Genomic DNA, 19,037 nt, shown 5'->3' with positions numbered 1-19,037 from the left:
TCCCTGAAAGCAGCACTGTCCAATAGAACTTTCTATGGTAAAGGAAATGTTCTGTATCTGTGCTGTCCCCTAGGATAGCCAGTTGCCACAAGTGCCTACTGGATACTTGGAACGTGGCTAGTACAACTGAGGAATTGAATTTTTATTTTTAAAAAATTCTTTGATGGCATAACCCTAGAGATTAAGAAAGAAGGAGAGAAAGGAGAGGAAAAGAGGGGTCCCATAGAGTCACTCAGAAGTGACCTCATTCTGTTTGGGGAAGGAAAAGCACCTCTTACTGAGGAGGCTGTAAAACGTTTAGGATCTAGTCTCTTATGGTCTTACATCTTGACCTTAGGATTGATTTCTAGTACTACTGTGCTGCAGGTAAGTGGCTCAGTTGAGCACAGCTGTATCTGAACAACTTTTATCCCCTAGTGTGGTAAATGGACCCAGAGGTGACCATTTGTAAAACATTGGAAAAAATATTTTCATTGTTCCACTTTAAAAATATTGCTTTTGTTAAACCCAATGTTTAGTTTTTCTTGTAATACATTTTGTTAACCTGTGTAAAAGGATTAAATTTCATTATGGTTTTTAAAATGCTATTTTTATGTGAATTTAAGTGCAGCCACATATTGTTTTTTAAAACCATATGGTTTACCACTAATATCCCAAAGTTGCAATAAACTCTCAAAAGAAAAAAAAAGTGGCCTCATGTATATGACGGGACTCAAATTTAGACTTTTGGCATCGTTCCCAAGAGAGAGACAGTCCCAGAGAGTCAGTCGTGACAAGAATGGTGTGCTCAGTTTGCAAAAATCTATCAAACTATACACTGAGGATATTTCCACTTTTCTGTATGTATTTTATACTTCAGTAAAAATTTAAATAACATTTTCTGCACTTTGTGTTACCCTCTTTAGGCATTTCTCTGATTTTTAATTTAGCAGAAGTCTCAAAAAAAAAAAAAAAAGTGGCCTGTGACTCTCTCTGGACATCTGAGAGCCACTAGAGGGCACTCGTTCTGCACCGGAGACTTTTTAAAACAGCTTTATTGAGAGAATTCACCATACAATTCACTGGTTTAAAATGTACAACTCGATGGTTCTTAGTATATTCACAGAGTTATGCATCCTTCATCACAGTCAGTTTTAGAATATCTTCATCACTGCAAAAAACAAACAAACAAACAAACCTGCCCTTTAACTATCACCTTCCCATCTCCCCACCTCCCCCTTCCCAAAGTAACCACTAATCTACTTTCTGTCTCTATAGATTTGCCTATCCTAGACATTTCATATGAATGGAAACAAACAATGTATGCCCTTTTGTGTCTGGTGTCTGGCTTCTCTCACTTAGCATAATGTTTTCAAGGTTCATCCATGTTGTAGCCTGTGTCAGTATTTCATTCCTTTTTATGGCTCAATAATATTCCACTGTATGGATAGATGACGTTTTTTATCCATTCCATTCTCTTTTCTTTTTTTGGCCATGCCATTCGGCTTGTGGGATCTTAGTTCCCTAACCAGGGATGGAACCCGGGCCCCCTGCAGTGGAAGCACCGAGTCCTAACCACTGGACTGCCAGGAGATTCCCCTATCCATTCATCTTTTGATGGACATTTGGGTGGTCTCCAGGTGGGTCCTTTCTGCCACTTCTGGGAAGGCTGAGACCCAGATAGCTCAGCTCCAGAAGGCCCCATTCTCGTTTTATTTAGACAGTGCTCTCAGGAGCAGGCTACAGTGTGAATGTCGGCCCCTGGAGTTGACAACTCAGTAAGCATTAGACAGAACCTTGGGATTTCTTGCCAGGGTGGAGCATCCAGGCTTCCAGCCAAAGCTCTGTGCCCGGGAAAGTATATGCCTCCCCAAGGGAATGTGTATCTGTGGGTGTGCGGAGGAGTCCCTCTCACCCAAGACTACACAGGAGAACTCCCTTCATCCCAAGCTGTAAACAAGGTCCTTGAGAGGAGCCCAGCTAAATTCTAGCCATTCAAAACTGACTACCTTTTTTTCTGGTTTGTTTTTGGCCATGTCAAGCGCAGCATGCGGGATCTTAATTCCCCGACCAGGGATCAAACCCACGCCCCCTGCAGTGGAAACATGGAGTCTTAACAACTGGGCCACCAGGGAAGTCCCAATTCTAGCCATTCAAATCTGGCAAGTAATTATCAGAAGGGTGTATGGGACAGAAGACCTCAAGCTTGATGTTCCTGGCACTTCGGTACTAAGGAGTGGCCGGTCCATAGCACCTGCTCAGGAGTTTGTGAGTTATGCGACCAAATTCTGACTCCATAAGGAGAATAATCTCATAGATTTGTAACCTGCCCATCCAGATTGCCTGCCGAGGCAGATAAACGTTAACCTACCCCAGAATCTTCTCTAGGGGACAGTCCTTGCTTCCCCTGAGCCAGGGTTTGATTAGTGGTTGTAAAAGGACTTCTTGGAGGGCTGGGACTGAGGCTTGAGGCTGTATCTTAGCCTAGCCTTGGGAGAGAGAAAACTAGACCATTGAGGTGCCACTCAGTGGGTGGCAGGGCAGCTCTGGACAAAGCCACAGCACAGGGATAGTTTGCACCAGGATAGAACCTGCTGGAACAGCTGACCAGGTATCTGAGTAGGAGAGGAGAATGCCTTGAGGAGAACCACAGCATCTGCGCCACGACTGGCCCTGGGCAGACTCCAGACCCTAGGTGAGCCAGTCATGAATTTGGGATTGGAATTTGGAAAGAGCCAATTAATTTCTGTGAGTGTTTGGAACCGAACCGAGGTGGGACCATGAGCATGAGAAAGCTGATTGGCAGAATGAGAAAGATGAAGGAGACATGTAGAGAGAGAGAGAGAGAGAGAGAGAGAATGGCTTTGCTGTTGACAGCTTTCCAACACTGTTGTATCCTTAATAAATTTCCTTAATTAGATAGTGTGAGATGGTTCTCTACCTGAAACCAAAGGAACCTTGGATAAGGCATAAAGATACATTGTATAAGTTCTATGTCAAGTACCTGTTAATGAGACAGAGAGACACCCAACAAATTAACTACAAATGATGTGATATGTGTGGAAATTAGAGCAAAATTCCCATTCCAGTGGGAGTGAAGAGCAAAGCAGTGAAGGGGAGCCCACTGGTAATCAAAGACAAGCCATCAGAACAAGACTTTTTTCTATGAGATGGGTAAGAGCTTTAAAAATAATACTCAATGTGGGCAAAGGGTAAAGATCGGGGAAAAAACAGACACTCTTCTATTCTGTGTATGGAACTGATACAATCTTTCAGGAGGGCAATTTGGTGATATATATCAAGAGTTCAAAAATGCTCACACCCTTTGACCCACAATTCTGTCTCTAGGAATCTTTCCTAAGGAAATAAGCTGCAATGCATAACCACATTTAAACGGAAGGACATTCATTAGATCAACATTTATAATGGGGAACATTGGCAATAAATCTGATGCCCATCACCAGGAGACTGGTGAAGAAACTATTCAGGTGTTAAAATGATGTTCTTGAATGTATTTCATCATGGAAAAGCTGTACCATTCTCTGGGTCCGTTGTGTTTCTTCTGTGGTCACAAGTTGGCTCCAGTTTTGTAAAAAAGAAAAAATGTATATATAATATTTATATGATTTGTTAAGGAACTGCTTCCAGTAGAAACTGGCTAATACATGGGGGGAAAGTAAGTGAAGAAGCCAAGTGAGTACAGCCTGATCCTGTGGGGAACTCTAGAGCAAAAATTATACCTCAACAAATATTCTGGGAATTCCTTGGCTGTCCAGTGGTTAGGGCTCCACGCCTCCACTGCAGGGGGAACGGGTTCAATGATCCTTGGTTGGGTAAGATTCCTGCAAACGGCCTGGCACAGCCAAAAAAAAAATTTTTTTTTGCCTTCAAAGAGACGGACAATAAATAAGGGGTGTGTGTGTGTGTGCATGCAGTGCTACAGAGAACATGAAACAGGAATGAGGTTGGGAAAGAGGAAAACATTTCAGAAAGTATATATGGAGATTCCAGTTTTAAATAGGGTGGTCCAGAAACTCCATACTGAGGTGATTTGAATAAAGCCCTGGAGGGCAGGGAGTGATCCAGGCCGCTATTTGGAGGAAGAGATGGCCTGGCAGAGGGCACAGAAGAGGCAAAGGCCCTGAGGCAGGAACACGCCTAGCATTTTCCAGGAACCGCAAGGAAGCAAGTGTGAAGCTAGAGCAGAGTGGGACTGGGCGCACAGAGTAGGGGACAAACTCAGAGAGGAAGGAGGAGGGAGGTGGGCAAATGACACAGGGCTTTGAAGACACTAGGCACTGTGGCTTTTACTCTGAGTGGTCAGGGGAGCCACTGTAGGGAAGTGAGCTGAGGAATGACTTGGGCCGACTTGTGTCTATGTAAATCGGGTGCATCTTCCGGGGTGGAGGGGCAATATAGCTTCCCTCAGATTCTCAGAGGAGTCTAATAAACCATCAAAAAACAAAGAACAGGTGTAATGTTGGCTTTCCCTTTAATTTTGCCCCTTTGTCTTTGCAACAAGGCAGAAAAGCCTTTGACACTTTCCTACCAGCATCGGGCGTGGTATTTGCTCTGGGGAAACCGGGACGGGAGGGAAGCGGGGGTGGGGAGGGCAGTAACCTCCCGGGGCACACCGTGGCCCAAGCTCCGCGGATATCAGGTCTCCCGGGCTCGCCCACCAGCCTTTGGCCACCGGGCCGGTGCACCAGCCAGTACTCGACCTCCGCAGGCCCGAAGACGTCCTTCCTCGTCGCAGGAGGATCTGCAGCCTTCCCCACACGCGGCCCCGAGCTCACAGTCTCCGCAGGAAGGGGCGGGACCTGCCGGTTGGCTTTGCTGGGGCCCCGCGTTGCCATAGCGACCCCGGCCCGGCTTGGGACGCCGGAACGCGCGCTGCAGACGACGATTGAGGTTGGAGGCTGCGGGCGGCGACTCCACCGCTCTCGGCCCAGGACTCCAGATGCAGGATCCGCCCCGCAGGAGAGCGCAGGTGAGCCGGCGTAGGTGTGACGAGGCGCGGGCTAGCGACTGACCCCCAGCCGCCTGGGCCCTGCTCCTTCCACCTTCCATGGTGGTAATTATTGTTATTCAGTATGAAAACAACACGAGTAGAGTACGCGCACCGAGTGGCAAAGCTTTCTTTCCCTTTTTTTTTTTTTTTTTTCTGGCCACGCAGCGTGGCTTGCGGCCACGAACTAACTCGCGCCCTGGCAGTGAAAACGCCTAGTCCTAACCACTGGACCGCCAGGGAATTCCCCAAAGCTTTCTTTTCCTATCAGGAGCTCTATGTATTAAGACCACAACCTCCTCTAGGGTAGAATCTACGTTCCTGAAAGTGTGGGACAGAGGATGAGTTACACTGATGAAGCATTAAGTATCACCCAATGACATCGTAAGAAAGTTATTAGATTCTGAGTTCTCTTACAGTTCTGAGTAAGCCAAGGAGAAAGTGTCAGTTTGGGGCTAATATGGCATTAACAACACCTTTCTGAACATTTGCTAATCTCAACTGTAAGCCCCAGTGTCTAGCTAAGACTTAAGTAATGTTTGCAAAATCTTTCTTGGATAAATGTATTGATTTTTTAAGTGAATTAACTTCAATATAAAGATTAATCATAGTACACATGGTACATGCAAATGGGAGAAAAAAAAAACATTAAATTTAGGACATGAGACTGTTTCCCTCTGCCCAGTTTTCACCCTGGCTGTTTTCCTTGCCTGGAGTGACTTTCCCAATTCCTAGGCATGATTGTCAAAATATGTACTAGCCAGTACAGTTGGCCAGCTTAGTCAGAATCACTGAGGCCCCTGCTGTGGCCCTACAGGGAACTCCTTGATAAGCAGGGCCCAGTGCAAAATGAAAATGTGAGGCAGTAGCTCATAAAGTATTAAGAATTTCAAAACAGCGACAGAGCCGAGACCAAGTACATGCCCCTCTAAGGACCAGGCCCTGTGCAACTGTTGAGGTTGCACACCTGTGACGCTGGTCCTGGGTGGGTGGATGCCTGGGACACCAAGATCTCCTGAAACCTGCTCAGCCCTGAGGTCATTCTCATTGGTCAATACCTCTGCCTGGGAATTCCCTGGCAGTCCAGTTGTTAGGACTTCGTGCTTCCACTGCAGGGGGCCTGGCTTCGATCCCTGGTGGGGGAACTAAGATTCCGCTGGCCACGCAGTGCGGCAAACAAAAACAAAACCAAAAAAGACCTCTGCCTGCTGATGGTTAAATAGTTCACTCTAGTCCCCCACCACTATCCCTTCATTCCCCCATCCCTCCACTCCCCCACCCCCCATCCTTGGCTGCTAGCACTGCTTGAGTGTGTTTGTGTATTTCCCATCTATGGAGCAGGATAGATGGTACCTGCTGAGGGGAAACAGGGATCCCCAGATTTGGAGACCATCTTTATCACCTTGCACAAGTCCCCTGGAGACAGACAAATAGACAAGAATGTCTGCACTGGAGATCCTGGGGACATGAAGAGCATAGATGGGGGGCTTGCAGTCTGGGGAGAGACCCAAAGTCTCTCTGCAACCCCACCAGGCAGGGTGGGGAGGAGAGAGCCCTGGTCTGATGAAAAAAACCTAACCAGGCAGACAGGAAGAGTACCTAGGCAGAAGGCAGAGGTCAGAGGTAGAGGGTGATCAACCATCCCGGTGTGCCTGGGACTGTCCCAGCTTTAGCACTGAAAGTCCAATGTCCTAGGAAACCCCTCAGTTCCGGGCAAACCGGTACAGGGGGTCTCCCAAGAGGCAGTCTCTTTAGTTGATGGGCTCTCCTGACAGCTCACAAACCCCTGCAAAGCCAGCCCCTAGGCTTTTCTACCATCCTGTCCACCAGGCATAGGGGGCAGGACCCCAGGGGCTAAAGCGTTGGGTGTTGAGCCAGTGGTGGTAGCGGGGGTGCCCCTGTGGGCTGTGCCATCATGGCTGTCTGCCAGCCCAGACAGAGTGGCCTGGCTAGGCCCCAACTCCCCAGAGTGGGTTGTAGTGCTCACGACTGAGGGCTCCAGGCCAGCATCCACTCTGGCTGGTCATACTGGTTATTAAATATGCGACTTTCACCCTCTCCCCCGGGGCAGCTTCTTCCTGATGTCATCACAAACCCCTCTGCTCTGTTGGTTTCCCTGGGTTCCCATCCCAAGCAATTGTGCCATCAGATCCCCCGCCCCAAGGGGCCTCTGGAGAGGCAAGGGAAGAGAGAGCCTCCGAGGGTCAGTCCAGCACAAAAGGATACCCCCCAGGGGCTGCTCATCTGCCCTGGGGACTCGGAACACACATGACTCATCCCACTTGACCTCAGACAAGTGTCTCCCTGGGAAGCCCCAGGATCCTGGTATTACTTAACGGCAAACTGAGCCCCCGATGTCCCTAACCCTTTGCCAGCACCCTCTGGCCCACAGAAGCAGCCAACATGCCTATCTCCAAGTGCCCGCCAAAGTCAGAGCCCCTGTGGAAGGCGTGGGACCAGAAGGCCCAGAAGAACGGACTGAGGCACCAGGTGTTCGCTGTCAATGGTGATCACTATGTGGGCAAGTGGAAGGACAACATGAAACACGGTAAGTGGGGGAACTTCGGGGGCTCAGGCGGTGAGTATGGGGTCTGGGCCATGGTGGGCAACCGGGGCCAAGGAAGCAGCTTGCATAGCTCACTGGGGATATAACATGTATCTCTGAGGAGTGAATGCCGACTTGGACCAACCAGGGGCCTCCTCCTGCTGGGGCTCTGGAACCCAACTCGGCCCTGGCTTCAACTGAGCAAAGGGACCAGTAGGGGACAAAGCAGTCTTTAGGCACCAGCCGCAGCCTCAGCCGGGACTCTCAGGACACCAGCTCATTCTCTACCTCTGACACCTGGGCTAAGCATGGGGCTGGCTAGCAGGAGGAAAAGGTGGCCCCCAGAAAGCAGCTTGCAACTGGGATTCTGGTCTTCAAACTCAGCCCTTCAAACCAGTAGGGGGCGAGGGAGGACACCCACCATCCCCCACCCCCTATCCCCCCACCCCCTATACTTCCATCCCCCACCCCAAGTGGCTGGGGCTCTGACTTTAACTGGGCTGGGCTCAGTTTAACTAGCAGGGAGTACAGGGCTCTTTGTGATACAAACTAAGCCCTGAAGAAAAAAAATAGTTTTTATTCAAAAAAGGTGTTACGGCTTCTCAGTCCAGTCTTGCAATTTCAGATTCTCTGCTCTTAACCATTCTTCTCTCCTACCTTCCTGCATTAAGTGCTTGAGTCCATAAAACTGGGTCAGAATCTCAGCTCCAGTAACTATGACCTTGAGAGATCTACTACACTACTCTGAGCCCCAGTCTCCCCATCTGTAAAATGGGAATAATACCTATCTGTTAAGAGATGACATCTATCAAGTATTTAGCCAAGGGTCTGTGCAGAAGGGAACTTCTGGAGTGTTCTCAGAGGGCTGACCATGGCAGGAATCACTACTCAGAGCTTCCTTGTCCAAGAAGGCCCCCAAAGTTGACCTCACCCAGTGTGTAACACAACACCCACCCTCAGCACTGACTTAAAGGCCAGGGTTTAAGCAGCTGCTTGGAGCTCTATGTGCGGTTAAAGATGTCTGCCTGCATGTTTCAATCCTTGTGGGCAGCCTGTGGTGTGGACAGAGCCCTGGACTAGGAGTCAGGACCCTGAAGTTCTGAGCCTGGCTCTATTACTGAGTAGCTGTGTGACTTTGGGTAAGTCATTTCCCTTTCTCTGGACTTGGCTGCCCTACCTGTGATATGACCTTGTGGGCTGGTGTGGCCCTCTGAGCCCTCCTGTGTGAGTCCTGCCTCCCCTCAGACCCTGGAGGCATAGAGCTGATGGGGCTGGGGCTGCAGAAAGCAGATCTGTCAGAGAACCCAGGTCCAATGCCCCCTCTCTTGACTCACCTTTCGACCAAGCTGAAGTGGGTTGCTGTCGTATAAGCAGGCTGGAAGCAGTCCAGAGAGCCGTCATTCAGGGCAAGGATAGGGTGTCCCCAGTGGTTACCCAGACCACTCACTCCACTAATACTTATTGTGCTCCTAGGCTGTGCCAGGCCCTATCCTGGGCATCTGGAATAATCCCAACACTCAGGGTCCTTCCAGTCTCACTGACAACCTGCACAGTAGGTAATGTCCCATTTTACAGATGAGGAAACTGGGGCTCAGAGAGAGGAAGTGACTTACTCAAGGCCACACAGCTAAAAGTGGTATCATCAGGATGTAAAGGGGACCAGAGAGAAGCCATGAAAGGAGCCATGAGAACATGTTTGAGCCGAGCCCAGAGGATGAAAATGATTAGCAGGGCAGGGGGGAGCATGTCTTCTAGATAGTGGAGTCAGAGATGGGGGGATGTTTTTCACTATTACCTCTTGTTCAAGAAACGGACTGGAAGCCAGTGGGCTGGAACACAGAGAAGGAGGGGAGAAAGGGGCAGGTTAGGAGGGCGAATCATATAGGGCCTCTTAGGCCTTGGTAAGTTCTGCCTTCATCTGGGAGACAAACAGTCTCATTGGACCAACTTGGTCACATGCCCTTCACTGAACCAATCACAGAGGCCTGGGTGGATAGAATACACTGATTGTCTAGGCTTGCCAGGAGGAGAAGTCAGCCCCATGCAAACCTCAAGGACTGAGAGGGAGGGCTGCATCCCCAAAGGAAATAAACTAGAAGAAGGACAGATGTAAACAACGCTTCATCCCCTGCAATGTGACTGGACCTTACCTCAAGGGCAAAACTCATTGATATCATCTTTTCTATTTGCAGGCATTGTCCTAAGTGTTCTACATATATTAATGAATTTAGTGAACAGAACAACCCCATGAGATATTCTTATCCCCATTTTACACACGAGGAACCTGAGGCCCAGAGAGTTAAGTTACTTGCACTAGATCAAAAAGCTCACAGGGACAATGTTGGATTTGTTCCTGAGCTACCAAGGACCAAGACATGAGTTGGTGTGCATAGGTACTCTGCAAATATTGTATTCATCTCTTTGTTCAACAAATATTGGTCACCTACAACATGCCAGACACTGTTCTTCCGTGCTGGATATAGAGCAGTGAACAGAACAGATCAGTCTGTGCTCTTGTGGAGTGTACATTCTCCTGGAAGAGACAGACAATAGACAATAAATGATAAATAAGTGAATTATCTATTATGTTAAGAGCTGACAAGTGATATGGAAAGAAACAGAACAGGGTAAGGGATTAAAAGAAGCTTATACGGAATAATTTTAAACGGGATGGTCAGGGTAGGCCTCATTGAGAAAATGAGATTTCAGCAAAGACTTGCAGGAGGTAGGGAGTGAGCAAATATAGAGGGAAGAAAAACATATATATATAGAGGGAAGAGTTTTCCAGGCTAAAGGAAAAGCAGGTACAAAAGCCCTGAGGCGAAAGCATAACAGGTGGGTTCCAAGAACAGCATGGAAACCACAGTGGTTGGAGAGCAGAATGGAAAACGGGAGTGGAGGACACAGAGGGGTTGGAGTAGTAGGAGATGGGTCTCCATGTGTGTTCAGGAGAACTGAAGAAATATGCAGAACATTTTCTAAAAATCCTGACCATCTGGTGTATCCATTCAGTATTATTAAAAGATGAAGCTTGGGACTTCCCTGGTGGCGCAATGGTTAAGAATCCACCTGCCAATGCAGGGGATACGGGTTCAAACCCTGGTCCGGGAAGATCCCACATGCCGTGGAGCAACTAAGCCCATGCGCCACAACTACTGAGCCTGCGCGCCACAACTACTGAGCCCATGTGCTACAAGTACTAAAGCCTAGAGCCTGTGCTCCACAACAAGAGAAGCCACCGCAATGAGAAGCCCATGCACCGCAACGAAGAGTCGCTCCCGCTCACCACAACTAGAGAAAGCCCGCCTGCGTGCAGCAACGAAGACCCAATGCAACCAAAAATAAATAAATTAAAATTAAAAAAAAGATGAAGCTGAAACACTGAAGGGGCAGATTTCTACTTGGGGTCTGCTATGTCAGTTTGGCTTCAGGGCAAAGGGCTGTAGAAATAGAACTTTTTGGGGGTTTTCCTGGGTGCTGGGGGGTCTAGAGACCGGGCACAGACCCTGACCTAGTTCTTGAGAATTGTCCAGTCTAGGGACCCCTGAGGCCCAGGCAGACACAGCACCTGCCTCCCAGCACCCCCAGCCCCATAAAGGCCGTGTCTACCATGTTGGCGTATCTTTGTGTCCCTAGGGAAAGGAACACAGGTCTGGAGGAAGAACGGAGCCATCTATGAGGGGGACTGGAAATTTGGGAAGAGAGATGGCTATGGCACCCTCAGCCTTTCTGACCAAGAGACCGGAAAGTACAGGAGAGTCTACTCAGGCTGGTGGAAAGGCGATAAGAAATGTGTGAGTGGTTCCCATCATGCCCTGGGGTGCGGGCCAGACTGAAAGCAGGCTGTGCGTGTGTGTGTGTGTGTGTGTGTGTGTGTGTGTGTGAGGGCGGGTGGGGGGGCGGGGTGGAGCAGTCAGAGAGGCCTGGGAGAAAAGGGTGGGGGGATCTAGGGGAGGAGAACAGGGTTGCTGTGTGGGTGGGAGAAGGAAGGGGTGGGGGAACATCAAGGCTTCTCAGAACAAAACCCAGGAAACAGGAAGCAAGAGGAGAGGGCCCAGGGAGGAGCCCATGAAACCCTGTGGCTACAAGAAGCCAGCCAGGCTGTGAGGGGCCAAAGTCTCCTCCCAACCTCCCCACTCATTTCCTGGCTTTCTTTTCCCCTGGCAACCCTTTCTGAGAACCCCCCTTCTGTTGGGACTGGATAAGAGGTGGCAGCGGGGGTTTGGAAGAGTGGGAGCAAGAAAGAAAGCAGGGGCCACACCCTTGGCCAAGAGAGGAAGGTCCTGAGGGATAGAAACCAGCCAGAGGCATGCCCCCAACCCGTAAACACCTGAATCCTCACCATAGGTCATGGAGACAGATAATAATACAGTATTGCTATCGAACAGCAGCTACTGTAACCCTGGAACATGATATATTGTAAACTCTCACATCAACAACAACATCATCATCATCGTCATTATTATTATTCCCGTTTTACTGATGAGGAAACAAGCTCAGAAAGGCGCAGAAGGTGAAGTGCCTTGCTTGGGGTCACACCACTGGCAAGTTGTAGAGCCCAGCATTTCATGATCTCTACTCTCAAAATGTTTATTGGCCAGTGGGGATAAAGCTCCCAAAATAAATATTTTACATATAATATGGTGCTAGGATAGAGGTTTTTACAGAAAGTCCAGAGGCAGTTCATTGAGAATTCAGGGCAGGCTTCCTGTAAAAGGTGACACCATAAGATGCAAGGAGTTAGGGAGTAAAAAAGGAGAAGAGGAAATAGCAAAAGGAAGGATATAATAAACAGCAAGGTGTGTCTGCCCACAGGGGTGGGAGTGAGGCCTTGAAGGTTATGTAGGGGATCAGGATTTTGAAGAGTAGACTTGGGCTGCATAACGCAACCTCTTTAGGTGTGATCTGCGGGGAGTTTGTGGTGATTCTCTGCGGCTGCATGATAAGTGCTTATGTCCATTTTTCTGGGGAGAAAGCCCGTAGCTTTGATCTGATTGTCAGGCATCTGCGACTTTTAATAGGGTCAAATCAGAGTTGGGGAGACACGGCAAATGTGATCGGATAGACGACGTAAAGATCCTCCTAGGAGCTGTATGGCAGATGCATGGGGTCAGGGGAGAACGGGAGAGTGGAGGAGGAAGACCAGTGAGAAGGGGTGAAATGATGGTGGGCTGCAGGAAGGTGGTAGCACAAAGATAGAGGAGAATGGACGGCCTGGGAGATTCTTCGATACATGACCGTCAGCTTGGATGTAGGGCTGGGGGAGGAAGCAGGGGAGAAGCCCAGGTGTGTGGCTTGGGTGCCAGGGAGGATGGTGGGAGTTCCTAGTGGTGTGGGACGTCGTGAACAAGGACACCTTCGTGCTTTCAGGGCTATGGGATCCAGTTTTTCGGACCCAAGGAGTATTACGAGGGTGACTGGTGTGGCAACCAGCGCAACGGATGGGGCCGTATGTACTACAGCAACGGAGACATCTACGAGGGCCAGTGGTGCAACGACAAGCCAGAAGGGGAGGGCATGTTACGCCTGAGTGAGTGCTTAGCCCTGCCCCCAATGGCCTGTTGATCACGCCCACCTGACCACGCCCTCAAGTCACACTCCTCTGGGCCCTGCATGGCCAAGCCCCCCGCCCCCCCCACCCCGCATAGCCCTGTCCCGGCTGGGTTAAGGTGAATGACAGGACCCGGTCCTTGCCCTCAGGAAGTTTATACTCTAAAAGGGGAGCCTAACAATAAATATAAACAATTAAGACATTGTCTTATGGTCGTAATAATCATAGCCTACACTAATACAGCCCTGAGCTCATTTAATCCACAATTCAATCCTATAAAATAGGTGCTCTCATCATCCGCACTTTACAAATGAACAAAGGCACAGAGAGGTTAAGTCATTTACTCAAGGTTACGCAGTCTGTTCTGAGGTCAAAAGTGCTAAGGACTTCCCCTTGAAAACAGGAAGACGTGTTGGAGAATGACAAAGGAGTTGGGGTCAGGGCTGTTTAGATTGGCTTAGGGTCAGAGAACGCCTCCCTGAAGAGGTGTTGTTTGAATGGAGAATGGAAGGAGGAGAGGAAGCGGGATATGTATTGAGCTGGGGAAGGACGTTCCCAGGCAGAGGAAAGAGTTCTGAGAAGCTCGCATTTGTATCAGGACTTAATCCATTCTCTACAAAGCAACCAGACCGAGCTTTTCATAAATTGGACCTTGTCACTGCCTTGCTTTCAACCTTTCCATAGCTCCCTATTGCCCTCAGACTGAGTTCAGAGGCCTGACTGTGGTCTGTGGGGCCCAGCATGATCTGGCCCTGCTCACCACTCCAGTTTCACCTCCCCTCTTCCCCTGGACTCCCTTCTTTTTGGCCATACTAACTTTCTTTCAATTCCTCCCAGTTTCTGCCTCAGGGCCCTTGCACTGCTGTTCCCTCTTCCTGGAATAGAAAGACGATTCCCCCAGGGACTTCCCTGGTGGTCCAGTAGCTAAGACTCCAGGCTCCCAATGCAGGGGGCCTGGGTTTGATCCCTGGTCAGGGAACTAGATCCCACATGCTGCAACTAAAAGATCCTGCATGCCTCAAGGAAGATCCCACGTGCCGCAACTAAGACCTGGTGCAGCCAAATAACTAAATATTAAAAAAAAAAAAAAGGAGATTCCCCCAGATCTTTGCATTTGTACATTCCACCTAAAGCACATTCTTCTCATTATTCTCAGCACTTGCTTCCTTTGCTTCTTAGAACTAGGTGTATAATCTTGGGCGAACTACTTTGCATCTCTGTGCCTCAGTTTCCTCTCCTGTAAAATGGGAATAATGGCAGTACCCACTTCATAGGGCTATGGGGAGGATTAGATGAGGGAGTCTGTGTAAAGTGCTTAGAACAGGGCCTGGCACGTAGTAGGCTGTCGATAAAGCTAGTATCATTGTCCCTCTAGACTGTGAGCCTGCAGAAGGACTGGGAATGTGTCTGTTTTGTTCCCCACTGTTTCGCCAGGGCCTGCCATGTAGTAAGTAGATACTCTTGGTGAGGACACAAACCAGAGCCCAGTCTCCTGAACACTCAAGATTCCAACTTCCAAAGAGATTTTTTTTTTTTTGGCTGCGTTGGGTTTTCGTTGCTGTGAGCCGGCTTTCTCTGGTTGCGGCGAGCAGGGGCTACTCTTCGTTGCTGTGCATGGGCCTCTCATTGCAGTGGCCTCTCTTGTTGCGGAGCACGGGCTCTAAGCACGCAGGCTTCAGTAGTTGTGGCACACGGGCTTAGTTGCTCCGTGGCATGTGGGATCTTTCCAGACCAGGGCTCGAACCCGTGTCCCCTGCACTGGCAGGCGGATTCTTAACCACTGTGCCACCAGGGAAGTCCCTCCAAAGAGATTTGACTAAACCAAGGCATTGGGCAGCTGGGGAGGGTTAAGGGCAGCCACTCTGTCATTCTCAATCCCTCGTGCATCCGCCTCCGTGCCTGATTTCAGTGTGCATCTCCTAGTAGTAATAACCTGCTTTCATTGAGCACCTTCTGTGGCCTGCACAGTGAAGGAGCTCTAAGTGCACTGTTTCTAAGGCTTGGACTCTGGAGCCGGCCAGCCTGGGTTCAAATTCTAGCTCAAGCTCTTACTAGTTGTGGGACCTTGGGCAATTAATTTCCTTATACTCTCTATGCTTCAGTTTTCTCAACTGTAAAGTAAGGAAAAAATAAAGCTTAACTAGAGTTATTGTGAAGGTTAAATGAGGTTTATATTTGTAAAATGCTTAGCATGACACGGAATAGTAAGTGCTCAGTATCAGTACATCCTTGTATGGGCTCAGCAAACTATTGGCCAAATCCAGCCCAACACGTGTTTTGTAAATAAAGTTTTATTGGCACACAGATGTGCTCGTTCAGTTATGTATTGTCCATGGGCTGCTTTTGTGCTGCAATGGCAGAATTGACCATGCGCAGCAGAGACCCTATGGCCCGTGATGCCGAAAACACTATCTGCCCCTTTGCAGAAAAAGTTTGCTGACCTCTGACCTAGAGTTTATCCAATACTCTTCTAGGTCCTGTCTGTGTATGGACTCATTTAATCTTCAGAATAATTTTATGAGTGAGGAGCTACTCTTGTCCCCGTTTTACAAATGAGGAAATGAGACAAAATGGTTCAGTGACTTGCTCAAGGTCACACGGCTGGTAAGTGTCTGAGCTGAGACATGTTGGCTTTATTATTATTTTTACACCACCACCACTGCGATCCAATGGGAAGTGGAATTGATTCCCGATTAAGAGCCGGGGCTCCTGATATGAACAGGATTTGGTTTGAAACCCTGCCTCTGCCACTTCCTAGTTCTGTGACCTTGTGCAAATCAGTCAAATTCCTGGAGCTTTTCAAGTTCCATGTATAAAATGGAATCCTTCATCCTTCACAGAACTGTTTTTGTGAGAAGTGAGGTCAGAAACAGCATGGAACCAGGCACAGAGTCAGTGCTGAGAAAACATTGCCTGTCAGTATTATTAGCTATATTTTTTACAGCTAGGAAACTATGGTGCTCATCTAAGTTCGGGGAGGTAGTGGAGGTGAGATGTGAACCAGGTCTGAAACCGGAAGTCGCTCACACCCTAGGGCTCTATGGCTTTCTGGTGGGCATGTCTAGCCTGGCAGTGGCAAGGGTCCAGCCCGGGTATATGTAGTCTGGCCTGGTTTTGTGGGCCAAGACCCCCGACTCCCTGTTCTTTCCCCCAGAGAACGGGAACCGCTACGAAGGCAACTGGCAGAGAGGCATGAAGAACGGGTCGGGGCGCTTCTTCCACCTGGACCATGGTCAGCTGTTTGAAGGCCTCTGGGTTGACAACATAGCCAAGTGTGGCACAATGATTGACTCTGGCCGTGATGAGGCCCCCAAGCCCACCCAGTTCCCCATTCCTGAGGTGGGAAGCTCTCCCGGATCCTGGGGCCACACGCAGCCCAGGGAGAGATAAAACAGCACCCACAGCCACACCCAGCCTGGCCGAGCCCAGACTGGCCAGGAAACAGACAAGGTTTTGTTTTCAGTCAGGGCGACCCCAGGGAGGCTGGCAGTACCCCACAAAGCAGGCAGCACCCCGAAGGCTGGCAGCCTGGGCCTTCCATGCTCCTCAAACCAACCCTTGCTGCTTCCCTCCAGGTCAAAATTCTAGATCCTGATGGCGTGTTGGCGGAAGCTTTGGCCACGTTCAAGAAGACAGAGGAAGAAGGAGATTGATGCCAGGTGAGAGGCGGGCACAACTGTCACCCTCTGATGTGGTCCAGGCAGCTCCTGGGGTCTTCTCTGGCCTAGAGGCTCAGGGGCTTGACCAGAGAGGGTGAGTTTCTTGCCTCCTGCAGTCCTGCTGGTCGTTTTTGCTTCCTCCCCTTCAAAACTCTTTTCCCTGCAGAAGTCCTGCCAAATCCTCCCATTTGCATCCTGGGCTTAATCGGATTGGAGTCAGGTGGTCTTCTCGCCCTGGAGGGCCCCGGGCCTCCACTTGCCTATCTGTCTTGTGGGGCCTTGTTCAGTGCTACCCCTCCTGGTGTTGGTATAAGTGGGGTCAAGGAGAGAGCACTGATACAGCATCTTGGAGACGCCAGCCCCGCGCCCCTGCCCACCCCCCCCCCGCCTTGCCCCTGCAGAAAGAACACCAGCGCTTCAGGAGGAATTCAAACCGGAGTCACCCAACTGCTCGGACCGGTGCGGCTCCCACTGGTGGAGCAAGGGGGGACTTGGGCACACCCTCGGCACCCTCAGAAGGCACCTTACTCCTCCCAGCACTGGATCATTCCTTACCAGTAGGAGGCCAGTACTTCTCTCCCCTGCTGGCCTTGGGGACGCCTTTATTCTTGGACCCCATCCCTGAGCAACCCAGAATAAAGGAGAGCCTGGCAGCGTGAGCCCGGGGCCTGTGGTGGGTGGCCGGGGTGCGAGGGAGCCTCAGGAGGGATTTCAGGTGGAGAAGAGGGGTCCCCATGGGTTGCATGAATTTACCTTGGGGCAGAAAGGGGCGGTGCCTCCAGGTCTCTGATCTCCGAGTTATTCCGAGAAGATAGAGCCTGCATCTGGTTACATTGGTCACTAAGATTTGGCATTAAAATGTGATGTGGCTTCTCAGCCTAACACAGGGGCTCCCAACCTTGGAATCCTGTGGGAGATTTAAAAGCTAGGAATGTCCGGATCCCATGCCCAGAGATTCTCATCTGTCTGGGGTGAGGCCTGGGCCTTCAAAAAGCTCCCCAGCTGACTCTAATGTGCAGCTGGGGCAGAGAACCTCTGACTTAACTGGCTTTGTGATCCTAAGTAAGTGACTTCAGTTGCCCCATCTGTAAAATGGGACTTCAGAGATCTCACAGAGGTGTTTTGAGGATTTGCTAGCAGATGTAAAAATAACAAATAACACGTATTAAGGTTAGTTGTAAAGCAGATTTCTGGGAAGGGCTTTGCATAATTCTAGACAAAATTCTTGCAAGATAAGAGGAACTCTTACATAATGGGTAGAAACAGGAGTTCTGCAGTGACTCCTTGAGTGTGAATCCCAGCACTGACTTATTAGCTGTGTGTTCTTGTGTACGTCACCCAACCTCTCTGTTCTTCAAGTTTCCTCTCCTCTAATATGGGACAATAACAGTACTTACTGCCAGGGGTTACTGTGGTTACTGGAAGAATGAAATAAGGTGTGGTTCTAACCTGAGGGAGGGTGGTTTTGTCCCCCTTCCTTCCCCGGGAACACCTGGCAAAGTCTGGAGACATTTTTGGTTGTCACAACTGGCAGGGAAGAATTCTACTGGCACCCAGTGGGTAGAGGTTGTGATCCTGCTAAACATGTTATGATGTAAACACTCTACAGAAGAATTATTCAACCCAACTTCAATGGTGTAATACCATGAAATAACCCTGAAATACCACGATGTTCATAAAGCCCTCAGCAAGTACCCGGCATGTAGTAAAGCGTTCACTCATGCTGAAGTTCTCTCTGCCATCTAAACCCCAAGCAGGTGGCCCGACCCACGGCATGGTTCTCAGTCGGTACCTCTGAAGCCGGGAAGCTGAGCCTGGCTGCCTCTGGACACATAACTAACCAGACACAGAGCCACTCAGTGCTAGGCCCAGCACTGACAGCTTTACACAGGTGCTCTCCCATGACCCCTCAACAACCTACGAGGTGTCCTGCTATTATTCATGTCATTTTAGAGGAGGAAACTGAGGTTCAGGGAGACTCACAAGTCACCAAGCTAGGAAGTGACTGTGCTTAAACTTAGGCCTGTCTGCTCTTAAGGTGAGAACGGTGGCGGTGCGTATAGAAAACTACCATTTTTTCAGAAAAGGTAGGATGTGTACTTGTTTATGTATAAAATCTCTAGATGCGAACAAAATAAACTGGCAACAATGGTTGTCTCTGGGGAGAACTGGGAACCTGGGAACAGGGGAGGGACAGCAATTTTTCACTGCTGTGTTTGGAACCTATGAGTGTATTATCTATTCAAAACATAAAATTGAAATTAAAGACTGTGTTCTTAACTGTCCGTGCTTCCC

General features: G+C 49.4%; 1 protein-coding gene across 7 annotated transcripts; it reads left to right on the top strand.

The window, feature by feature from the left end:
• Window positions 1-1,014: 1,014 nt before the first annotated feature.
• On the top strand, window positions 1,015-19,025 carry MORN3 (MORN repeat containing 3). 7 transcript variants are annotated; one of them, XM_082418113.1, is made up of 7 exons: window positions 1,015-4,969; window positions 7,363-7,535; window positions 11,169-11,326; window positions 12,903-13,062; window positions 16,238-16,422; window positions 16,659-16,742; window positions 17,144-19,025. In XM_082418113.1, exons 2-6 carry the CDS (start codon window positions 7,391-7,393, stop codon window positions 16,734-16,736), a joined length of 726 nt encoding a protein of 241 aa, XP_082274239.1. In that variant the 5' UTR covers window positions 1,015-4,969; window positions 7,363-7,390; the 3' UTR covers window positions 16,737-16,742; window positions 17,144-19,025. The 7 variants fall into 7 exon arrangements, 4 of the variants coding, with proteins under 4 accessions (XP_082274239.1, XP_082274240.1, XP_082274242.1 ...); XM_082418114.1 differs by lacking the exon at window positions 17,144-19,025 and adding an exon at window positions 16,909-17,121; XR_014251985.1 differs by lacking the exon at window positions 16,238-16,422.
• Window positions 19,026-19,037: the final 12 nt, after the last annotated feature.

This window comes from Balaenoptera physalus, assembly GCF_965194825.1.
Source record: "Balaenoptera physalus genome assembly, chromosome: 12".
Classification (NCBI taxonomy): Eukaryota; Metazoa; Chordata; class Mammalia; order Artiodactyla; family Balaenopteridae; genus Balaenoptera; species Balaenoptera physalus.
The sequence above is the reverse complement of the archived record's forward strand: the minus strand, read 5'-3'. Positions and strand labels throughout refer to the sequence as shown.